General features: G+C 46.3%; 1 protein-coding gene across 2 annotated transcripts; it reads right to left on the reverse strand.

Moving 5' to 3' along the window:
• Positions 1-632: 632 nt before the first annotated feature.
• Positions 633-24767, reverse strand: LOC135243176 (transcription factor MafG). 2 transcript variants are annotated; one of them, XM_064314797.1, is made up of 3 exons: positions 24608-24767; positions 9993-10058; positions 633-9033 (listed from the first exon to the last, which is right to left on the reverse strand). In XM_064314797.1, the coding sequence occupies exons 2-3, from the start codon at positions 10026-10028 to the stop codon at positions 8581-8583; spliced, it is 489 nt and encodes a 162-aa protein (XP_064170867.1). In that variant the 5' UTR covers positions 10029-10058; positions 24608-24767; the 3' UTR covers positions 633-8580. The 2 variants fall into 2 exon arrangements, with proteins under 2 accessions (XP_064170867.1, XP_064170866.1); XM_064314796.1 differs by lacking the exon at positions 24608-24767 and adding an exon at positions 24053-24577.
• Between the last annotated feature and the right edge of the window lie 674 nt (positions 24768-25441).

Below are 25441 nucleotides of genomic sequence, written 5' to 3' on the forward strand. Positions count from 1 at the left end.
TTTTTTTTCCTTTTATAAAAAATTGGGTCAAACGGGTGGCTCAGCTTCTACCTGCAGCCGTACGCAGTAGGTTTGCTCTCTCAGACCGAGCGCAGGCACGGACGCGCGCATGCGCACGTCGCACGAAAGGGCTCTTAACGCCGACGACGCCACCGATCAGAACAGAGACGAGCGGGCCCGAAGCCAAGGCGCGCCGCGGTCGGTCGGTCGCGGGGCCCCTCCTACCCCGCAGACGAAAAATATCGAGCCGTTCGGCCATCCTCATTAAGGACAGACGCACCTAGCCATCCCTCAAGATCCTAGCGTGTTTTGCTAATGTCTGGCCCGAAATACTCAGACCCAGGTACATCCAACTGGGTCAGTCGACGGCTTTTTTTGGATTCCACAGAAAAGAAACGAAGAGAAAATCAAGCCTTAAAATGGCTTCGGGCTCCACAAATAGCCCTGGACAGAGAGCGCTTCTCCCTCAAGGGGGGGCTTATTTTTGCTTTCCCACATGCCCCCCCCCCGCCCCCCCCACCCCATGTTCCTCAGATCCTGGATCAAATTGGGTCAAAAATAGCCAGTCATGGGGGGGAACAAAAGAAACAAAAAGTCCACATCCAACAAACAAGTGAAAACGGAACCAGTGGTCTTTTCCAAAACATGTTTTATTGGTCATATAGAAAATAAAGTAAGCTGTATATCAACAAACATACAGTATGTACATCAATAACTTAGACACCTCTGAGAAGGAAACAGTAAATTTTCACGGTTGTTATATATGAATACATCATATTACTTACCTATCTACATTGCAAAAAGTACAATAATTTAGATAATAAATACAATTAAATTGATTTTTTAAATTAATTTGTCATACAAAGTACCGAGATATAATTTATTACACCCCATACAGAAAAAAAAGATTTTTTCCATCGTTTATCATATTCACAAACTCTACTTTTCATTTAAATTTTTCACTTTACACTTTTTGAAAACACAAACTATTTAAGAGCAAGATCTAAAAACTTGAACAGTTGAATGCTCACCATTTGACACCAATGTGGTTTGATTTTAAAAAATTGAATAGGTCTAAAGCTTAGTTTTGTTTTGTTTTTTTTTGTCAAAGTTAACTGCTTTAAGTTCTCCTCTGTAGGTCACATTGCTTGTAACCAAACGGGTGTAACAAGTACAATAAACCCTGCAGAGAAAACCCACCAGTGCTGAGAAGACAAGACTCAAATTGCAATGAAAGGGCTTCATTTTTAATCATCTGATTCAGGATCATTATCAATTCATTTAGCATTAATAAAATGAAAAAAATCCATAATGCAGCAGAGTGACCTTCAGTCTAGCAGCAATAGAGGAAGCTAATCCTTTAAACCTCCGATGATAACAACCAAGGCTGGGATACCTGAATAAGACAGGTGTGTCCTTCCTCCTGGCTGCCAGGGATGATTATGACGATAATAACAATCATAATAATAATAAATAAATAATTATGCAAATTCGTAATATTTGAGCCCATTTCCTTCCTTTACGGAAGCTTATTTTTGCTGTGATAGAAAGCTTTAGTCTTTGTCTAGCCTAGCAAGCTAATGTAGGAAAAGGACTGATAAGGCATTGCACAGTTGAACAGAGACGTCCAAGCGAATTTCCCACCGCTTTGAAGAAAAAACAGCTAAGAAGCCGCCCCGAACGTTCGGGGAGAGTCACATTCCGTCACGGTGTGGGCAACGCCATCGGTGTAGAATTGAGGGAGTTGGCGCGCTTTAGAAATCGACATACCGAAGAGCGCGAGTCGACCAATCCCGTCGCACGGGAACGGTCTTTTCAACCACGGGCAGAAGCTTCTACGATTTAACGGACGTATCCCATAAGCCCGGTTCCCCCCGTCGTTACGAGGTCGCCTCGTCAACGGAACGTCGCGCAACGGCGGTGCGCTTCGCCTCGTTCCGTTTGCCTCAGATCGCGCGATACGCTCGCCGTGCCTTTCTCCCTGCTCTTCCCGGGGGGGGGGCACAGTGAAACATCACGCAACGCGAACGCAATCGGAATTAAATTCAGACTGGCAGGCTTTTAACGACACCGGGCCATTTCCCATGGTAAGTCGGTTTCCGGGAGGGGGAAAACGATTAGCACTTACACCTTAATGAATAATAACAATAAACAGCTGTAGACGGTAGATACGGCAACAAAGACCCACTCGGGGTCCGTGTCAATACATTACTAAGACGGCGAGCACCAGAGCAATTGAACAGCCTAGATGTGGTGGAACGACACAAGGCAAGATAAACTTTTTACTGCATAAACTGAGGGGAAAGGGGACTGCACTCACAGACAGACAAGCACTCGCGTTAAACTATTCCGTTTAATGATGTCTTTTACAACACTACACCTCGCGCAGAGACCTAACCTCTCACAGCGATCCACTGAGTTGCATATATAAAAAAAGGTTAACTTTTTCCACAACGGGCGCCGCGACGTGCGCTCGGGTCGCGGCGCGCGTCCGCCAGGCGGAGACGTGACACAGCGGTTACGATGCTAGTCTGTACACAGCACGTTTAAAAACCCGTACACATTGTTCACGTCACAGGACTGGCACTGCAATAAAAGAGCACGTCAACATAGATATAGAGGGACGCTTAGAGCAAAGAGAAACTACATTAGGAAACTTTCACAGATAACCAAAGAGACAATTCCTTTATCGTTTAAGAAGGGAACACAACTAAAATGTACCTATCATTAAGCCTATATAAGTATATTATGAATAAGTCCAAATGCCTTAGGTCTGCATTCCAGTGTTAAGGAGTTTTGGAGATAAATGCTTCAAACCTCTGCGATGCATTTCAAAGAAAAGTGACAACACATGCTTCACTCTACCTTGTTAGTTTCAGAAGCTCACCTAATGCAAAAACTAGCACTTATGCAGCAACAAGGACACAGTCTTCATAGTTTGATACGTTACTGCATTAAGGCAGACAACAGAGGTAAAACGTGAAAAAGGACAGAGGGGGGCAGACAGATCTTTTGGTAGCAGTAGCCTTTTAAGATGACCTTCCCATGGCCAGTCTGGGATTTTGGTTTATTACCATTTTTTTTTTTTTTACTGGTGAACCAGAGCCCTTAATGATCAGCAGTAACCTGGAAGTGGAGATGCGCACCTTAGCCTTGGCCACATGCGCTCACGTTCTGACCGTCTCTCCTTCAGAAGGCTACTCTTCCATTTTATAAGATGTAGGGAGCCACCGATGTTCCTCACTAAGCTAACCAAATGGCACTTAAGCCCCCTACTTCAGTCACATTCCTGAGCTCATCTCCACTGGCTGACACCAACACATCAGTGTATCAGTGGCCGTGCCGCACTGGCAAGTTGAAAGGTTAGGGAACGGGAAGAGACTGAAATTCAGGTTAGTTCTTAATCTTTGCTTCCCCCCCTTTTTTCCTTTTCAAGGAAATTAAAAGTATGCATTTAGAAGCACCTTCTCCTCCACAGCTTCTTCCGTGGTTAAAAATGGGAGTGCTATACAGCCAGTCATCGTTCTTGGTGTTCAGAAATACCATTGACTGAGTTGGGATTACAAGGTGAAAATCAAGTTTCTTTTTTTTCTTTGGGTGGGGGGGGGGGGGGGGTGGGAGGTTCTGAGTAAGACAGTGCTTGCAGAAGATGAGCTCAGGACAACTGTTCTCAACATTTAGACCTCAGTTATTTTGAGTGCGTAAATAAACCAATAAACCAAAAATGTCAATAAACCCCAAGATGGAACTTATTTAGTGCAGACTCAAAATGGAAGGAGCACATTTCATACGGCTTCACTCCAGAAAGAACCACGTGAACATTGCCTTCAACTACAGAGTTGTGGTCAGGCTTCACAAGCTTCTGATGTAATGCAATTACATTACATAATTACAATGCATTTACGTACATTTTGCACAATGTGCACAAGATTTGTATTTGTTTTCACAGAATATACCAGAAAAGATCCTTTGCAAGCGTGCCCCAACTTCAACATGGATAACTTTGCTGTCCTCAAAGCTGGGCCAACACAGGCATCACGTGGTATTGCAAATTTTCCTTTGATCACTAGTTTACAGTTAGCTATTAGATTCTGCGTGCGTTGCGTTTACACTTGTCACAAGCGAAGCAAATGCAACCACTGCACAGCTGTAACGGCAACGACTCCCTTTAACGACAAATTCACAAACAGGCCCCTGTGAGACGGGAGTGGTAAATAAACACAATAACATTAGCCTACATTTGCTTAAAAACAGTGCAGATGATGTCAAATATCCCTGGCATTCAAAAAAAAAAACTCAAATTATATGACAAAAAAATTAGTTTTTTTTGTTTAGTTTTTTTTTTTTGTTGCATTAAATACATCAAATAAATCTTACAGAAATCTCACATCACAAAAAAGGGAAAAAAAAAAAAAGAATAAACTTCAGTAGAGAGGTGATGCAAAGCCAGCGTCCTCCACATCCCCAGAAATGTGGCACTGCTGCCAGGCCCTCGCGAACAGGAGGGCGTAAGCCGGCACGGGGCACGGAGACGGGCTGGCTTCGGTAACCACGACAACCGTGCAAAAGCCAGCGCAAGCTGAGGGTTCCCTTGTGCAGAGCGGTCACAATGGGACGCCATCTGCGTAGAAGTCCATCGCCCTCTCCGATCTGTGTGTGTATGTGTGTGAGTGTATCAGTGTGCATATTTTATTCTGCAATGTATTTTTTCACTCTCATTTTATTTACTCCTATTCAGACAAAGTTATGCAAATAATAAGGACTACAATAATAAATATAGCTGCAAGCAGCAAAGTCAGGGGCCAAGCACCAAGGGTGAAGCGTAAAGCATTGAGTGCAATTTGTATCTCTAAAATGTCGGCAAAAATATAAACAAAGTTTTGCAATAATTTAGTCGCCTTCATATCACAGTTGTGTTGCACTACATGCACACACATGGTCCTCACATTGGTGGGGCACCAGGTCATGCGCCCCCCCCCCACCCCCCTTGTCTTCTGCACATCCTTGTCTTTCCGCTTGCCCTGTTCTCACCCACAAGTGCTCCTGTAATGTGAAATTCAAGTAAGGCACCCAACCCCAAAATGAAAATTATAGGCTGCGGATTATATCTGATATGTACCCTGGGTTCAAACAAAGTCGGTTATGCAACATGCACCACTTAGTGTGTGCACAGTTGACAGTCACTAGTGCAGAATCCTGTACGGACTCCATTACAGTCCTTGTGTCCCCACCGTAGAGCTAGCCTGCATTTAGTCCAACTTACGGTGATGACGATTGAGAATACTTCCCGTCCCTAGGTTGGTTTAAGATGGAGAAGTGAAGTTGCGATAATGATGCTATGTATAATTTATTCAATAAAGCTTTGACACATTTTGAATCAGGACCATAATATGAACCACTGCCCAATAAAGCTGTGCTGACTGGAGACATTTTTGTCATATAGCCCTTATGGATTGTATATCTTTTCATGTTTACAAAAGGTGACCTGCATAGAAAGTGACAGCAAGTCATCTTACAGTTTTTTCAGTAAGTTGTGCAGTTACAGCACATAATACTTGCTTTCTATTTAAATTATACTGTTTCCCAGTTAACATGCATAGACTTAGCTGCTGGCAAATCATTTAACGTCTTTAATGAAAAGTGATCATCTTTACATGGAAGTGCTGAAGTGCTGGGGGTGGGGAGAGTAGGGGGTTCTATGTCCTGCTTGCAGCTCCAGTCAGTATGAATGTTGGGGGGGGGGGATCTGACATATAGAATACAGTCTGTGTATTTGAACTAAGTTATATCGGAAAGTTATTTTGACATATCAAATTTTCCCTTGCAATTTTAACGTCTTGTTGAAGATCACAAATTTAGCGAGAATCAGACAAGTATTCTCGGAGAAGTATGAAGGTTTTTTTTCCCAAAAAAGGCAGGAAATGTAATATGGCGGATACTATGAGTTCTATGATATTATTTATTCAGAATGAGGAGGTAGACACGTGTCCATTGACCATGCCTGCAAAAATTTTGTGAGCTTTTGAGCATGAGGAGGGGTGCAAATGTATCACGAGGCAGAAGAAAAATATTAATAAGAATAATAATCCTAGCAAAAACAATAAGGATCCTACACAGTACGCACCCTTGGTGCTTGGTCCCCTACGGAAGAACAGTGTATTGTACTTGTATAGTGCCTTTCATGCCATGCTTTTGTGTGGGGGAGAGGGGGTGGTATTACATATGCCCAACTAACGCAACATTCTCACAATGTTACTGCAATGCAGTGGCGATGTTATAACATCGACAAAACAATCCAGTAATACTGTCAGAACATTTAGTGCTGGCTGGGCCACCGGCAATGTGTAACCACCAGGATGTGGAATACAAAACGCATCAGCCGTGTAGAAGACGGAGGGATTAAATTTAGCCAACTAGCAAACTGGCAGGGAGGGGAGAGAGATGGAATTAGAGAGAAATTGGAGCAATTCAGATCGAGAATTTAGCATCCGAGAACCCTCGGTCCTTCGCCACCCAGTGCCACGGGACCTTTAACGACCAGAGTGAGTCAGAGCCATGACTAAAGGAGGGGGATGGGAGGGGGCGTGGCCACGGACACAGTCTACATCACCAGCAGTCGCTCTAAATGAAATTACAGCATCACACCCATATAGTGAACAATACTGTCACCTGGTCACGTACGAATCACGCCACAGCACGCGGTACAGTCCACAGGACGCGCCTATCCACTAGAAAAAGCTATCCACTTCAATAGTAAGCCACTTTCGGTACAATTGCAAAAAGGATATCAAACAAGTTTTTTTTTTTTCTTCTTCCTTTTTTATTTTTTTCCTTTTTGTTATATTTTTCAAAGGTTTATATAAATAATGCAAGATACTCTATATAAAAATCAAAATTTGAACTTGGACAAAAATCCTTAAAATACGTAGACAGACAACTTTATAGTAAAGCTTGTGTGAATACACGTTTGTCTATTTATATGATCAACTAGTCCTCACAAGTGTTTGCCTTTTTTTTTTGTTGTTTTTTAAAGAAAAACCTAAATAAGTGCGATCGTCAATGGCTGAAACACAAACTGAAATTTCTTCGTTAAACCATTTTTTTTTTCTTTAGCACTATGCATTAGCATATCTGAAACATTTTTAGGAACACTCAACGATTCGTTACTGGTGAGGAGAATACCTCGTAGTCATGGAAACACCAATGGCAGAACAATTCCTTTCCTTATCATTGATATATTTTTGGGTTAGTAAGATGCCCAACACTGCCCTTCCTCGAATGTATTATTGCCTCGCCAGGTTAATACAGTATTCTGCAGAACACAACTGTAAACATCTGCAAAGAACACCAGCTAACCATTCCGCATACGGAAAGAACAAAACAAAAAACAAACAAAAGACATTAAATATGAGCTTAACAGCAAAACAGGACTTTTGTTCTATCTAGATCAGTGGTACCCAACCCTGTACCTGGAGATCTACCATGCTGTAGGTTTTCATTTCAACCCTAATTTGGCACACCTGACTACTAATTTGCAGCTCAGTGCAGACGATTAACTGTTGAATGAGATGTGCTTTGTTAGGGCTGGACCGAAAATCTACAGGATGGTAGATCGCCCCGGAAAAGGGTTGGTTACCACTGGTCTAGATATAAGGACTACCCAATCACAAAGCCTGATCCATTCAAGCAAAAGCTCCATTCTTACTTTGAACTAAAGACTCAGTACTGTGATGACACCTGCAGATTTTCCTTTTCCCAAAAACATATTTGGTCAGTGCATAAATATTAGGCACAGGTATGAAAAAATGAACCACGTTTGAATGGGAATGACTATTTTGGAGTTTGATGTAGGAAGTCATCAAAAAAAATAAAATAATATATATATATATCCACCTCCGTCTTCCTCTCCAAACGATTTGAATGCAGTGAAATACCAAAACGATTGAACCACTTAACAGCCCTGTTAAAATAAAACGCTCTTGACCCATTATAAAACGTGCTCATGGAAAGCAGCGCGTCGAAGCTGTGCACACAAGGCCTGCGACAGCACAGGCAGCTGTGCACACAAGGCCTGTGTGAGCACAGGCAGAGCTGGCGACCCTGTGCGTTTCCGCACCGAGTCCCCCACGCCAGCTCGGGACGGAGAAACGCCACGCAAACCACCATCTCAGAGTGGCTCTGAAAATAAGCAGACAGTGCACAGCATCAAACGGCAACACACTTGGACCCATGTGAACAACGGCGTTCCAGAACATGCAGTAAAAACGCACACAACCACGTGACTCTGGCTGAGCCCCACCAATCAAATGGTTTTACGACACGGAACCTTTAACCTTTAACACCTGACCTGCAATTTTGCAGGCTTTTTTTTTTTTTCGTATGAAGGGTAGATGGCAGTTGTGGTGGTGGAGACAGAGATGCAGTTTTAGGGTGAATGAAACTGAAATACTCCTGTGCTCAATAATGATGCACTGACAACCTCTCCCTCTTGACCTCCCTCCCTCCCTCCCTCCATCCCTCCATCCCTCCATCACGCTCTCTCTCTCGCTGTCTCGCACTCTCTCTCTCTCTGCCGAGATACTAAGACCTTGCATCCGTTTTGGACTTGACGATGGTGATGACGCTGGTGGCGGCCACCTTGCCCGGGATGAGGGGCCCGATGACGGAGGCGATGGGGCCCCGGGCGGGGCCCACGGGGCCGCGCGCCACAGTCCGGGCGAAGCTCTGCAGCGCCTCGTACTTGGAGCGCAGCGCGTCCAGCTCCACCTTCATGCTGGCGTTCTCCGTGGCCAGCTTCTCCACCTCCTGCTGCAGCTCGGCCTTCTGCTTCTCCAGCTCCTCCTTCTGCGTCACGCGCTTGACGCGGCAGCTGGCGGCGTAGCCGCGGTTCTTCAGCGTGCGCCGCCGCTGCTTCAGCTGCAGGATCTCCTCCTTGGACAGCCCGCGCAGGTGCTGGTTCAGCTCCCGCACCGACATGCTCACCAGCTCGTCGTCCGTCAGGCTCGTCCCATTCTCGCCCGGCTCCCGCTTCACCTGCAGGGGGGGCGGCAGAGAGCGAGAGAGAGACAGACAGACAGACAGACAGAGAGAGAGGAGGAGGAGGAGGGAGAGTGAGGCAGAGAGGAGGAGGGAGAGAGACAGAGAGAGAGACAGAGAGAGAGGAGGAGGAGGAGGGAGAGTGAGGCAGAGAGGAGGAGGGAGAGAGACAGAGAGAGAGAACAAGAGCAAGTGAGAGAGAGACCGAGTGAGAGAGAGCAAGTGAGAGAGAGAGCAAGTGAGAGAGAGCAAGAGAGTGAGAGAGAAAGCGAGTGAGAGAGCAAGTAAAAGAAAGCAAGAGGGACAGCGAGAGGCAGCGAGACAGCAACAGACGGAAAGAGAGCGAGAGTATGAATAAAAGAAAGGAAGAGAGAGAGAGAGAGTGAGGGAGTGACTTGGAAATGAGCTTTAGAAGTAATGGGAGGAAATCTGGGCAACCCTGCATCTTCAACCCCACAGGGGCCATCTAATGAATGCCAATGATCTTTAGAAGGAACCATAAAAAAGCATTTTCTTCCACCATTACATCTCCTACGAAAACGTGCAAATCCCACTGTGCTGAACTCAACTCAATAATGAGAAAACCAGGAAATTCATCAATAAATAACACAGCTAATTGATATATATCATTATATATAAAATTAAATAAATTATAAACCTCCACTTTGAAACTCCGCAGCGCATGATCAAAACATTAGGGGGCACTTTTATCCCTAAAATCAAAAAGGCCACCAACAATGTTCGACATAATTAACCTGTCATCAAAGAGAGCACTTGACTAATGCATAAATATGAATACATCATCAGCAAAAAGCATTCGCATGCAAAAAAACCTTCACACACAATGCAGGAAAGCACCTAAATCAGACACAGCAAACCAAATAATGAGAAAAATGAAAAGAATATTTTTTTTTTTTTTGGGGGGGGGGGGGACGGGACGGGCAGGCCCCTCTTACCTTTAAGGCTTTGTTGCCCTTGTTAGTGGTCGTCATGCCACGGGAGCTCTGTCCAGCTGTGCAGATCTGGAGGAGATAAAGACTCACTTTAAACAGGAGGAACCTGAGGAGGAGGCACCGCCACTGCGCAAACACTCCTCAAAACGGCCTCCTCCTCTCCAGCAGACCACTCTTTTTATTTATTTATTTATTTATTTATTTATCCATTCTTTATGAAGTCTCACGGATAAAAAAAACCGCCTTTTTTGTGGGAGTCCTGGCCAAGAGGCAACTTCAAACGAGATGCATTACAGAAGTTTGCTTAATTTGTGGAGACCAACCCACTTCTGCCCTTTCATCTTTTTGAATCCACACTGAAAAATAGACCACACAAATAAATTGGAGGTGCACGTTTACTTTTTTTTAAAACGCGCAAATACCTTTAAGTGACGTGACAAAGGGTTAAGTTGCATGAATGTCTGATTTTGAGATGGACATGTAACTTCAGAGTGCACCACAGAAATGCTTCAGACAGGAGGGAAAAAACACCACTTCAAAGGACTCAAATTCGGAGAGCAGAACAGTCTGAAAGACTGAATCCCCACTCTCAGCTGATTGCAGGTGTGAGAATTTAATCTGTGAATCGGGTTATTCATCTGACAAAGTCAGCCAACCGAGCCAAATCAAGGGCGTAGAGAGCTGGCATCTTAAAATATCCCAGACATTTGGCTATTGATGAAGCAGGCTAAAGATAGCGCGTAGCGTACAGTGGCCAAATCCCCTCAGTGTCCCGGTTCCATCAGAGGGGGGAGCACGGCGTTTACGTCCAGCCTCATGCTGAGATGCACCCTGAGCATAAACGCGACTGTTAATGTGTGAGCGTAAAGCATGCGTCTGTGCACAGGTGTGTGTGTGTGTGTGTCTGTGAGTTTTTTTTTGAGCAGCCGCCCCAGACGAACGCGGCTGCCAAAATGCGTCCGAGCTGGCGACGGGGGGCATCGTCAAGGTAACGGCAAGGCACAATGCGTGTGGGGGGGGGGGGGCACCTGAACCCAAATGAGGAAGGAAGGCATTCGTTAAAACGTCCAGTACAGGACGGTGCCACCGAACGGGATTATACCCGTACAGGCGCAGAGACCAGGGATGGCGTCCAACGTGGAATAAGCGGGAGGGGGGGGATGAAAGCCACATCACAACCTGCCCACCCCCCCCCCCCCCATAACAGCAAAGCTCCTGCAGATGAACAGCCTGGTGCCCTTCCCGCAGCAGTAATGAGATCGTCTGAGCACGGCACACTCTGTGTAATCTACTGAAGGAAGTGATGAGTCAAGCCTATTAGATCATCTCCCGTCTGCTTACGATGCCGAACGCCGTGTTGAAGATGCAACATCAACAGTCTGAAATCAGATTCGCCAACATCTCTCTAAATGCTACGCTGCCGTGCCAACGTTCTGTCTGCTGAATCTGCCCCCCCCCATCCGTAACCCGTAATGACCATCCCCACCCCCACCCCCACCCCCACCCCACATCTCAGCCGCTAATACAAGGCAATTCCATCCCGACTGAACGGTCTTGTAAAACGTGCCCGTAAACTGTATGGATCGATGGCTTGCTGGCAGCTCACGCTTGAGATGTTCTATAATAACCGTCTACAAAATATTAATACGTTCAAAAAATAAAAAATAAACAAAAGCAGGCCAGCTCGGTGAGCTCTCTCAGAGTATATTTGTGTGAGGTCTGTTCGGAGTGAAGTGAGACGAAGACCCTGGCTGGGCTTTTAAGAGACTGAGAGAGAGAGAGACTAGAGAGACTAGAGAGCTCGGTAATGAGACAAAGGAGATGAGCTCGGAAAGCAGACCTGCGCCTCTCCGAAGGTCCGAAGGCTCACAGAAGTCACTGAGTGCAGACCGAAACTTACACAAGACTAAAATACCGCGTTTTTTATTTATTTCATTTTCCACAATGGACTATGCCGTTTTGTCTTTCGCTTAATAAAGACAACTACTTCGGTAGTCAGAATAAAAAGGGTATTATTTATTATTAGTTTCCACAGTTGTACACCATGGAGACCAACAGCAGTTAACTGCACTGGTATCCACGGAAGATGTCTATCGTCTCATTTATACTGAAGAGAGCGATTTTTTCCACAATAATCAAATGCATACTGTGACCAGTCAGTCACTTCAAGTGGGAGTTAAGAAAAATAAAATAAAATAAAACAGCCTTTAATAAAACAACCGTTCATTTTTTTTCCACAGAGGTTTTTAAACAAAGAGATCCATGACAGTAGACAGTGCTACTGACAGTACACTGTCCTACCAGCTCATGGGAACACACACACACACACACACACACACACACACACACACAAATGTGAAAAAAGCACCTACTCCACTCCTGTTGAGGAATACACAGGGATTACCAGCAACAAGCTGTTAACTGATTGGCTCAGATGTTTCACACGACAGGCCTGGATCAATCAACAATGTATTAATTGGGGGGGAGGGATACATTAACACAACAAAACAAAAATAACCTCTGTGGCGGACGTTCTTTTCTGGGCTTCACCTAAACTGCCTTGGGACCGTGAGGATATCACCCGTCACCATGACTCAGCAGATTCCTAATCACAGCTGCCAAGCACCAGAGAGCCAACCACACCCAGGGGCAGGCAACCTTCAATAAACCACTGCTCTGGCCTCTCTGCCTGCCTGTCTGACAAAAGCCAAACCGAGCAAAACGGGGCAAAGCTAAAATAAAACGCATTTAAGACGAAGGCCCAGTTCTAGAGCGCTTCACTGCAAACGCCGCACGCATGCAAATGTCACATTCGTGTTTTCTGTACAGACGTCATTTGCGTGCGGTTGAGCAATACTCTTTCTTATCGCTGTTCCTTCTCACCGTCTTGTGCGCAATGACAGGAAATGATAGTGTGAACGGCATAAAAGTGTGAAAATAAGCAATGGTTCACCCCCCCTCCCCAGACTTCTCCAGCATGTGGAACTGGAAGAGAGCAGCTGTCATTCCTGTGTGGTGGGACCTGGAATCAGATGCCCCCGGGGCAGTACGGAGTGGTGGGGTTGGGGGGCATATACTGAAATGGATCATGCTATCACATCAAGGCCCGTGTCACATGGGGAAATCTGAGCAATGGCACACCACTGCTGCAGCGCACAGCTCCGCCCACCCCAGTCACTGAGCGTGCCCAGTGGCATGAATATGCAACACGATGGGGGGATGAAAGAGGAGTGCGCCGACTCTCCTCCTATGAATAGAGAACATGGCAAGCGACCTACAGTAGATCAAGTAAAGGTGGCGATCGCACGCGCACACACAAGCACGGTCACACACACGCAAGAACACACATACACATGAGCGCACACACACACAAGCACGGTCACGCACACGCAAGAACACACATACACATGAGCGCACACACACACAAGCACGCGCACACACAAGCACGGTCACGCACATGCAAGAACACACATACACATGAGCGCACACACACACAAGCACCCGCACACACAAGCAAGAACACACACACAAGCACGCGCACACACAAGCACGGTCACGCACATGTAAGAACACACATACACATGAGCGCACACACACACAAGCACGCGCACACACAAGCACGGTCACGCACATGCAAGAACACACATACACATGAGCGTACACACACACAAGCACCCACACACACAAGCACGGTCACGCACATGCAAGAACACACATACACATGAGCGCACACACACACAAGCACGCGCACACAAAGCACGGTCACGCACATGCAAGAACACACATACACATGAGCGCACACACACACAAGCACCCGCACACACAAGCAAGAACACACACACAAGCACGCGCACACACAAGCACGGTCACGCACATGTAAGAACACACATACACATGAGCGCACACACACACAAGCACGCGCACACACAAGCACGGTCACGCACATGCAAGAACACACATACACATGAGCGCACACACACACAAGCACCCGCACACACAAGCAAGAACACACACACAAGCACGCGCACACACAAGCACGGTCACGCACATGCAAGAACACACATACACGAGCGCACACACACAAGCACGCGCACACACAAGCACGAACACACACACAAGCACGCGCACACACAAGCACGATCACGCACGTGCAAGAACACACATACACATGAGCGCACACACACAAGCACGCGCACACACAAGCAAGAACACACACACAAGCACGCGCACACACAAGCACGGTCACGCACGTGCAAGAACACACATACACATGAGCGCACACACACAAGCACGCGCACACACAAGCAAAGTCACGCACATGCAAGAACACACATACACATGAGCGTACACACACACAAGCACCCGCACACACAAGCACGCGCACATACACATAAACATACATATTGTTTTACTATTGTTGTGTATGAACATGAATATTCCACCTAGATTTAAAAAGAGGCTCACGATCGCATTGTCCTGTCTGGCTATATCAGGAATTCAAAAAATTCAGCCAAGAAACGCACATTTCTGAACTCAAGCAGGAAGATTCTGCCAGACATCCCAGACCACCGACATACAGGACCGTCCGGGGTCACGCAGTGCGGTGAATGTATTAGGCCCCGAATCGAAGGCAAACGAGGTGAAGCCTAGTGTTGTTTTTTTTATTACTTTTTTTCTGCTTCGTTTGCCATGACAACACTTTAGCAGCGCTCTTAAATATCTCCCAAGGGGCACACCTCCCTCCCCAGCCCAGCACGAGCTGCTCCTCTGAGAACAGCGCCTGGCGCAGAGCAGCGCGAAATCTGGCAGAGCGCGGGTGTGTGCGTGTGTGTGTGTGTGTGTGCGCGTGCGTGTGCAAGAGTGTGTGCGTGGGCACGAGTGTGTGCGCGAGTGTGTGCATGTGCACTAGTGTGTGTGTGAGTGTGTGTGTGCGTGCGCGAGTGTGTGCGCGTGCGTGTGCAAGAGTGTGTGTGTGTGCGCAAGTGTGTGCGCGTGCGCGAGTGTGTGTGTGTGCGCTTTCGCGAGTGTGTGCGCTTGCGCGAGTGTGTGCGCGAGTGTGTGCGTGGGTGCGAGTGTGTGCGTGTGCACGAGTGTGTGAGCGAGCGCGAGTGTGTGCGTGGGCGCGAGTGTGTGCGTGGGCGCGAGTGTGTGCGTGGGCGCGAGTGTGTGCGTGGGCGCGAGTGTGTGCGTGTGCACGCGTGTGTGCGCGAGCGCGAGTGTGTGCGTGGGCGCGAGTGTGTGCGTGGGTGCGAGTGTGTGCGCGGGTGTGAGTGTGTGCGTGGGTGCGAGTGTGTGAGCGAGCGCGAGTGTGTGTGTGCGCGTGCGCGAGTGTGTGCGCGAGCGCAAGTGTGTGCGCTTGCGCGAGTGTGTGCGTGGGCGCGAGTGTGTGCGTGGGCGCGAGTGTGTGCGTGGGTGTGAGTGTGTGCGTGTGCACGTGTGTGTGAGCGCGGTACGAGCACGCAGGCAGGCTTTTGCAAATGCAGGCTGAATTTTTATGAATCGCCAACAAGAACGCTGACACCTCTGAGCCGATTAACTTCAGCAGAGATATCGCACCCACAACAGAGGAGAAAACGCTGAGCATGGCTAGAGAGAGAGAGAGAGACACCGCGCGCTGAAACTGCATCCTCAACACATTTGTAGAAGCTTAAGAACAGCTTGAGAACAGAGTGGGGGGGGTAGTCAGGGGGGGTTGCAAGTGGGGGGAGGGAGAAAAAAAAAGAAAGAAAAAAGAAATAGAAAAACCCTGATCTCAGCACAGACCCAGACCAAGCCTCCAATTAAATCGCTCCAAAGTTGAACGGAGGCAGTGAGACCGCCATCAGCCTGACCCCCCGTTGTGCGGGGGGAGGGTGGCTGGTTAATTGAATAAACGCACGATAAACGCTGATCCTACAGAATCGCTCCAGCCTTGAGCCCCTGTCGTCTGTCAGCGAGCGCTTCCTTCTGGGAGCGGACTTAAGAGGTGTGCCACTGGCCCACCTCTACAAGCAGCTATTGGAACACAGGTCACGTGATTTGCGGATAACAGCTAAAACTTCAGTTGAATAGCACAGCCTCCTCATTGAAGTCCGCTGAGATGGCCACTTCAGCTGTCGTGTTTTCGCTATCGATCTCAGCCTTTTGGGGGGGGGGGGCAGAGGCAGGCTCGGAAGTGGCAAGCACCCGAGGAAACGCACGCACGGACACACGAGTAGACCAGGAGAACAAGCGTGAAACCTAGCAGATCTATGAAGCTTGAACACCTTTCTTTCATTAGAGGTTGGGGCCGTTTTTGCTAGTAAGATACATCAAACTTTGCATACAAGCCCAGGCTGGTCCCAAATGATGTAGCCTATACTCTTAATATGAAGATAACTGGCCAAATGGGGGCGCTACTAACCCGCTTTAAAGTTTTAAAAATTCTAACTAATTAAGTGATAATAACTTCAAAATTTGAGATATTTCTTGTACTCTTGAATATCATGTATATAAACAAAGACGATTTAACACTATACTTAAAAATGTGACTACAGTAATCCACAGTCAATTTGCATGCAGCTTTTTAATCAAGAAGCTAATAAATCACAGGCAGTTGTACCCAACTGCAGGACAGAGGGCAGCTGTAAAGAATTTGCCCAATGAAACCACAAGGTGGCGCTACGAAGCTCAAGAAATTTTAAAAACTGAAAAATTCACAAAAAGAAAACATTTTCAGTAAGCATATAAACCTCGCTAGGCTGACTAACCTCCTTTTTAAGAAAATGCATATGTATGTTTTTTGCATGTATTTGTGACTGTGTGCCTGGACCCCTTCATTTCTGCTTGCAGCTATATTTTCCGTTTATGTTCCTTTTGTTGGAGCAGTCTGGAAACCAGCTCGGAACTGAAGTGCTGGCCGTGCAACACAGAGGGAATAAATGGCAAAACAACGGAACTGTAATTACCGCACAAGCCCCGAGCATGCCCTCAGAAACCCCTCGGCACCACCACCCCCCCACCCCCCCACCCCAACCCCCCCACACGAGGGATAATAAAATTGGGACAGGACGCTGGCGTCATCACTTTTCTCTTTGAAACCAGAGAGGAGCTCTCTCCGCCAATCACGGACCATGTGGGTAACAACAAATAGAATATAGCCAGAGATAATTGGTAGATACCTTCTGGCTACAGCCCCGTCATCAAAAAACGGCACCTGGACAAACAGCCAGAAAGTACCCACCAATCACAGTCAGTGTTGTTCAGTTTCTCTCTACTAATGTACTCTTTGACTGGTGGAGCCTAAGTAATGAGAAAAAAAACTCATTTTAAGTTTTAAACAATTTGCTAAACAATTTCCCTTTATCTTCCCTGTGTCAACATTCAAGTTTGCCCCAAAGTCAACAGCTAGTGTCTCATATGTGACTTTTAATGTTCTTCAAAAGTGGGTCTTTTTCTTAGATGTAATCTCCCCTCCCTCATGCTAAGCAGCGGCAACAATCAAACGAGGTGCGTCTGCCGCAAATTAAAAGCTCAACGCCTCTGAAGACCAAGGCCGACATCAGTTTATTCATCCTGCCGAAGAACGGCAGGTGCCGAGCGGGAAAGCCATTAACTACGACAGAGGTATTCAGAGCACGGGAAAAGAGCGGCAAAAAGGGAAAAATAAAAAAGTTCAGCACTTTTCTGAAGGGGGAAAAAAAATCATATTGTGGTATTAGATGTGAGGGGTAAAAAGAAAAAAATTCTGTCTACACATTTTCCCATTTAGGGGACCAGGACGGTGTGATTTCCTAACGTAAGCAAAAAATAAAACTGCAATGTAAGGAGGTTGTAGTGCTATGGGTTTTTTTTTTTTTCCCTTTTTCTTTTTTGCAACGTTTGTCCAGAGGAAGACCTTGTAGGTTAATTTGGTCTCCTTTCCACAGAGGACAGGAGGTAAGGGATGTAATTTAGGGATTATTCTTTTCCTTACCCTTCCGAGGTCAGCAGAAAACGGGGAAAAAAAGATACAAAAACACAGAGATTGCCAACACAAGCAGAATAATCACCTTCGTCCAGAGGGAAGACTAAGAACAAATAGACCAAAGCTCCCAGCAGTTTACTGCAAAGGTTTGGCTTCATTCTGCCTTACTACACCTATCCTGCATTTAAACCTTTTCAGTTGATTGATAACCCCACACCTCTAAATCACTCCCGTGGGGACAAAACAGGAAAGGTTCATGTTTGCGTAAAAACGGCAGTTGGTCCAACAGAGGTCAGGTCCCCTTTATTTGATCGCAATTGTGCTCCCATCAAACACAAAGAGGATCATTTCAAAGCTGCAGAGCACACGGTCATCGGGAGACAAGGATCTCAGGAGGCTTCCCCATTCCTCTCAGCTGTATAAGCATCCCTCTCCTCTATGAAACCCCTATCCTCTATAAGCACCCCTCTCCTCTATAAAACCTCTACACTCTATATGCACCCCCATCCCCTCTATATGTACCCCTCTCTGCTCAATAAAACCCTATCCTCTGTAAGTAGCCCTTTTACTCTACAAAACCCCTACACTCTATTTCCTCCACCTAATAAACAACTTAAGATAATCAATAATACGACTTGAGTGAGAACGCCCACGTCACACTGGCAGCCGCAAGCCGTCAGCGTCAGTGGGGACGCCGACGAACCCAGTTCGGAGAATTGGATGTTTACGTGAACTGCCAGCTTTGAAAAGACTACATTTTCCAGGTAGTGAAGCTGCCGGAATCTTTACGCGAGTCCGTGAGACGAACAGCGAGCAAGAGCAAGTGCACATTCTTAGAAAAAAAAAATAGAGCAAAAAAAGCTGCATTACTGCCAATTACAGTTCGCTCAGCTCGCTAGCAAAGCCTCCGGGAGCTTTCTAATAACATTCAGCTCTCACAACGGCTTTACAGAAAGGAAGTTAGCTGACAAGTTAAGATGCAAACTTCCAGAGTGATGATAACCTGTTTATCTGGGGCTTATGTTGGCAAAATATGACAAATGACCAGGTAGTTAATAGTACTCCTGCCAAACTAACAAACAAAGTAGTACAAGGGTATTGTGTTGCACAGAGCTGTCCACCATACAGTTTAAGAAATCTGACAGTTCAAGAATGGCATTAAAAAAAAACATTAAACCAATAAACCAAAGAAAATATTTCAACGACAATCTGGTGAGCATCACGACCGCAGCAGTCTCGACACCAGACGCACTCAAGAACATCTGGAAAGGCAGGTGTGAGATTAGGCGTCCGCAACCTGATTGGCTCAGCCAGGTATTAACCGGAATTATGTCACAGGTCAGCATTTTGGTCGGCCTGAATCATCACCTCCAACCGGAGTGCCACCTATACAAGATCACGATTCCTCAGAAGTCAACAGCCATTCAACGACTTTCATTTTCTGTTTACCCTGAGGAAGATCGACCCAAAACATCAACGTTCATTTCAGTTCCTCGAGCCTGAGTCCAGCTCCTTGTTGTGTATCCATGAAAGCGTAGCTTTTCATTCCTGACAGTCGTTTTAACACGTATTGCTCTGCAGGGCGCTTCCCACATGCACCGGTTGTCGGCACGGAGGGCCCACGACTCACGGTTTGCAGTTCTCTACCTGCCAACACGCGTGACGAGTTGATCCTTCATGCGACGACGTGATGGGAAAATTACTGATTTAAATACAGCAGTCGGCTGAGACGCAAGAGCTTAGCTAGATAGCTTCAGTCAACTGTTACACTTGCAATTCAGATGACTCTGATGGATCATCGGAGGTCAATGAAACATTAGACTATGAGTAATTAAAAAAAAAAGAGTTATTAGCAGTCCATGTTTGCCCATCAAAACAATAAAAATATACTTTATCAATATAACTAAAAAAATAAATAATAATAGGAGACGATTTAATTATATTACGCTGACAGACTACAAATGCAAGGCAAATTTCTGAAAGGGAAACACAGTTGTCTTCATTACAGCTTTCCTTCTTTTTCTCCTGTAGATTCTTTTTAAATGTTACATTTTTATGTGCTGAGCAGTTAGCCTCATCCAGGGTGACTAAAATAGCTTACTTTTTTCTTTTCTTTTTTTTTTTACATGCATTACCCATTTATACTGCTGGATTGGATATTTACTAAAGGAATTCAGGTCAAGTTCTTTGCTCAAGGGCCTTCAGACTGAATACCAGCCCACACATCACCAAGAGATGCCAATACTGAACAGGAAACGTAAAAGCCGAATGTTGTACTGAGCGTTCAGTCTTCCCATTAGCCTAAATCTCGCTCAAAACAGCACTTACCCCCCGTTTTCCTCCTCAAAATGTATCCAGAACGTTTTAACTCATTAAGCGCTTTTCTTATCAAAGGGGACATTTTAGCGGTTCTCCGAACAATCTGAATTTGAAATCCGCCCCACCCCCCCACCTCCCCGCCAACACGCAGGCTCGAAATTGGCCCAGATGGAGCGCTGAACAACGACGCGCCGCGATGCGCGACTGTAGCGCCACCCATGCCTTCTGTGGGCACCTTCACCAAACGCATGACGTGCCGATGGAGAACAGAGGTCTAGACGCTCGGAGCGCAGCCTTTGTGTCTACCAAGTGATGCTGGAGCGAAAGCAGCCCTGACTGAAATGCAGTGAGGCTACACACACACACGCATGTTTGTGTGTGTGTGTGTGTGTGTGCTTCTGCAGGGACTTCCACGCATTCACTCAGGCCCCAGGACGGGTTCTGTTCCACAACCCTTCCGGCGATAAACGGGTGGGCGGGCACGCTACGGCCGTGGCGCTCTGGAGTTGAGGTTAAGGCGCTGGAACCCAGCGCCCCGGCCTGCCCGCTGCCTGTGCCCCGGCCTGCCCGCTGCCTGTGCCCCGGCCTGCCCGCTGCCTGTGCCCCGGCCTGCCCGCTGCCTGTGCCCGCCTGCCGCGCCTGTGCCCGCGCCCCTGCCGGCCGGCTGCGTGCCTGCCGGCTGCCCGCTGCCTGTGCCCCGGCCTGCCCGCTGCCTGTGCGCCGGCCTGCCCGCTGCCTGTGGCACCGTGCGCGACGCGCGCGGGTCTTAAACGGCAGAGTGACAGCGGGTCGGCGAGGAGCGCTGGGACGCCTCGCTCTCCGCTCGCGTGGTTTGGCCTGTCCTGTGAGCGCGCTCAGCGGCCTTACCGCGGAAGAGTGGGCCGATCCAGCGGCAGCGTCTGCGCGCAGGGCTTCCGCTTGCAACGCGTTTCATCATCAACCTTCACACACACACAGGAAAAAGCCCACTGATCTTTCTACAGCCCCCCCCCCGCTGCCACCGCTTTCCTACTCCTCCTCTTCCTCTCACATCCACCCCCACCCCCACCCGCGGCTTTCCAGTCTCCCCCAGGAGCTTGAACAGCACTCTGCGCTCCTCAGAGGTGTTTTAAGACAATGCAGGTACCGGGGTAATAATTACCCCCACGCTGCCGTTTAGTTCGCAGCTTGGCTAGCCATGCAGGGCAGGGGCCAAAGGGGCCGCTGTGTTCTCTGTTCACTGTCCTGGCGTTTTATCAAGAGCGCTGCAACCACCTAACCTCCTCGCCCCCGCCCCCGCCCCCCATCCCCTCCTACCGCCACCAACACCCACCCTTCCGACCACCACTAACACATACCCAGAAGAGGTCGGATTCTAAGGCAACCGGAACAGGTTCGCTTCAAAACCTCGACCATTTCAGGTCAGACAGGAAGGTCGGAGCAGAGCTCAGCATTGTCTCCCCATGTGGTGTGTAACACCACATGCTAGCCCTGTCCTCTTAACCTACTTTGCAGAGGACTGTCAGACACTCACCGCCAGTCTGGCTACCTGTCAACCTCTGCCACTGATTTTTCATCTCCCTCCAGTCTGACTTTTCTTCAAGGCGTCACTGGACTTATCAGCTTAGTCTTTACACTTATTCACAGTTTGTTGTTTATGTTCTTTCAAGTTGAGATATACCGTATGATTCTATTAGTGTTTTTTTGTTTTTCAAAGTGCATAAATACCCAAATGGATATAACTGGTTAAAAGGTTAAAGCATAAAAGCTCTCCCTGTCTCCCTGTCTCCCTCTCTCCCTCTCTCCCCCTCTCTCTGTCTCTCTCTTTCCCTCTCTCCCTCTCTCTCACGTCTCACCCTCCTTCTGTCTCTCAGTCTCTCTATCTCTCTCTCACGCACACACACACATTCCAACACCATAACTGAGCAACAGTGAGCCGCACATGCAGATGAGTGAAGCAGCATGAGTGAGTCAAACAGGTGAATCAACGCACTCCGTGATTGGTGGAGCTCCTCTCTGGTTTCTATGCGGAAAGTGACAGCATGTCGTCCCTTTCCCTATTTTACCGTCCCTGAAGTCCACTGTCAAAGCAATACCGATACACTGAACCCAGTGAACTCGGATAACATCACCATGTATTATTGATTAGGTCTACTCTTGCTTGCAGATGTCCTTTTCCAGGGCACCTGATGAGGGCAAACATTTTACATAACAGACGCTTTACTCTGAAATCAAGTGAGTCTTGCACTGAGGCACTGAGTTTTACTGGCACATGTTTTATAAATCAAAATAGGACTACAGCCACAACATCTCCTTTATTCAAATGTACATCTGCTAGATTCAGGGATCAAACCCCCAATCACCTAATGCCTGCATACTGTACTTAGTACAGTATACAACAACACCCCAAATCTTACCAAAATAAATGCTGGTACATGCATGAGAGAGAGAGAGAGAGAGATAGAGAAAGAGAGAGAAGTCCCGTAAAAAAACAGCAACCATCTCAGAACATACATGTACAAATTACAGCTGATTGCAGAACCTACATTTCTATAATATTATATATCTATAAAAATGTTTTTGGATAAGCACCTCCCTTAAATGTTCAACCCGAGGTCCGATCCCTCAACCTTCTGGGTGCAAGCCAAGTTCACTGATCAATATTACTAGGCCAACTTAATCTCAAATGTACCCCGACGCAAATTTCAGCGACTACAACACACATTGACGCCACACAATAAACTTCTACCGTTAACTACATAGTAGAGCATACAGACAGTCCTTCACTCTGAAAATGAGCGCTTGAACCACCGATAGCTGCATTCCTATCGTTATTTATGTATGTATTTGTTTACCTTACCGCTACATATTAAATCATGGAGTAAGGAATTCTGCAAAGTGACTAATTGGGAAATTCAGTTTTCGTTTTCTCTTGACGTACTTTTAAGGTAACGTCATAATAGCAAGCCAGTTGTGTGTGTTTTTTTTTTTTTGTTTTGTTTGTTTTTTTAATACGTCCGCAAAGAGGTAGAACATAAGTTCCTTCGCTGATGTATATTTAACTACGGGAATAGCGTATTTGGATATCTTACACATGTGGTTCCGTCATTGTTAGCGATCTCAACTGAATGTTAGACTAGTCACTACCACTACTACCACTTCTCACACTAGTAGTAGTAACAACTAGGTAGCCAGGTGGATGGCGATCTCCTAATGTACCTCGCTGTCGTTAGCTACTGTAGCTGTTAACAAGCTAACGTTGGTTAACACTACAGCAGATTGCTTCACAGTATCGATCATTATCCAGCAACAAAGACCTTTGTCCATTGATGCATGTTACCCATGCCAAAGCTTCCTGGTACCGAGCTAGCAATCTAGCGGGTTAGCTACTAGAAGAAAGCGACAAAATGTAACGACGTTGTGATGAATCAGCACCTATATGACAGCTAACAAGACACTCGTTTCCCACCATCACAGTGTTTGTTTTGCTAGTTACCTAGATAGATTGGCTAATTAGATGAGCAAATGAAACAATACAACAATCATTTCGATTAAGTAAATTAAACACAATTATTTAGGCATAAGCCTTACTGACTGTGACTCTGCTAGCCCAATTCGCCTGCTAGCGAGCTTGAGAACAGCAACGTTAGTCTAGCTAACGCTATTCTAAGCTTGCTTACAACCCAACGTTAACTTCTAACTTATACTCGCTAACTAGCTAACATTAGGGCTAGCCAAATCCCACAACTCATTTACAGGATCACACCAAGTGTTCTACAGTTTAAGCATGCTGGCGACTCTACACGCATAAAAGATGATAACGTTCGCCACCTGACCTTACCTCTTCAGAAAATAACATAGCCACCCTGCAAAACAGCGACGTGTTCGCTCGCAGTTCAGCAACGACACGGTTCCCAATACAATCTAGCTCAGAAGACCGCTGGCAAATAACACTGGGTAGTTATATAGATTGCTGTCACCAATCCACATTCCTCGATGTGAGTATCACAGCTTTAAATCGTTGTACAGCTAGCCAGCTAGCTCTCTGCCCATGCACGGCGGCTCACGCCCGGTCTAAGAAGGGAATCCCCGATCCACGTAAACTCGCGTTCTATATTATTTAAAAATAATGAAATGAAGTCATTGTGCAGACTCAATCTTTTTCTAGCTTATGAGTTAATGACACCGTTCGTGTTTCGTGACGAAAAAGCACGTTAAGTTAGTTAGCGTTTTAACAACGTACGCTCACATCGACATTAGCCAGTAGCTAACTGCACACTAGCAACATACCACGGGCAGTAGCGGGAGAAGGCAAAGGCGTGCACACTCAGCAAAATAACACAGCACCCTTAAAATATCCCTTCACTTTTTGACATCAACCCTCCGTTGTACTCACCAAACTCAAAGAAGACGCTCTTCCGCGCACGCGGAGGTCCAATATTTAATAATTATATGTATATGCAATGCGCATATATATATCTATATATATCTGACTTAATAGTAAAACATTAACTCCCTCCCTCGCTTTCTCCTTGTTGATCCCTTTCTCTTGTACTGGAGCCAGACGTCATATGATGTTTGGTCACGTGGTTTCATTCATGAAGGATCTACGCAACTGACAGAAAGATTTAAAGAGACAAGGCTAAAATATTTATAGTCGCACATTCTTGCACATAAAAAGGAAAATGAACAGGTCGTATGTCGTATTCTCTGCATTTTAAAAAACATTTTAATTTAATGCTTAAATGAGTGTAATTACACTTGGCAGTATATCACTCAAGCAAATTGGCCTGCCTTGCTACCGAGATTAGCCAGATCATTATAATACAGGGGTCCAATCTTATCGGAAAAGGGTCGGTGTGGGTGCAGACTTTTGTTTTAGCCCAGCACTGCGGCACCTTATTCAATTAATTAACTTAACATAGTATTCAATCAAGGCCTTGATAAGTGAAAACAGGTATCTTAGTGCTGGACACCCCTGAGGTAATGCAGATGTAATACATATTTTAAATGACTTAATACTATATTTTGCAGGTATGAATGCAGGCTTGCACCTGTAATTTGCTATTCTTAATGAGTATTAGCTAAAAAGTTATTTGTGACACACCACAAAATTCTGTGTGCAGAAATGTCATATGAAGACAGTCATATTAATATTTTGAGGAAAGAGGGGAGTACCTACAAATGTGATAAACATTCAATTTTCTTTAAAATAGTTATTAACTCACAC

Source organism: Anguilla rostrata, chromosome 17 (genome assembly GCF_018555375.3).
Source record: "Anguilla rostrata isolate EN2019 chromosome 17, ASM1855537v3, whole genome shotgun sequence".
Classification (NCBI taxonomy): Eukaryota; Metazoa; Chordata; class Actinopteri; order Anguilliformes; family Anguillidae; genus Anguilla; species Anguilla rostrata.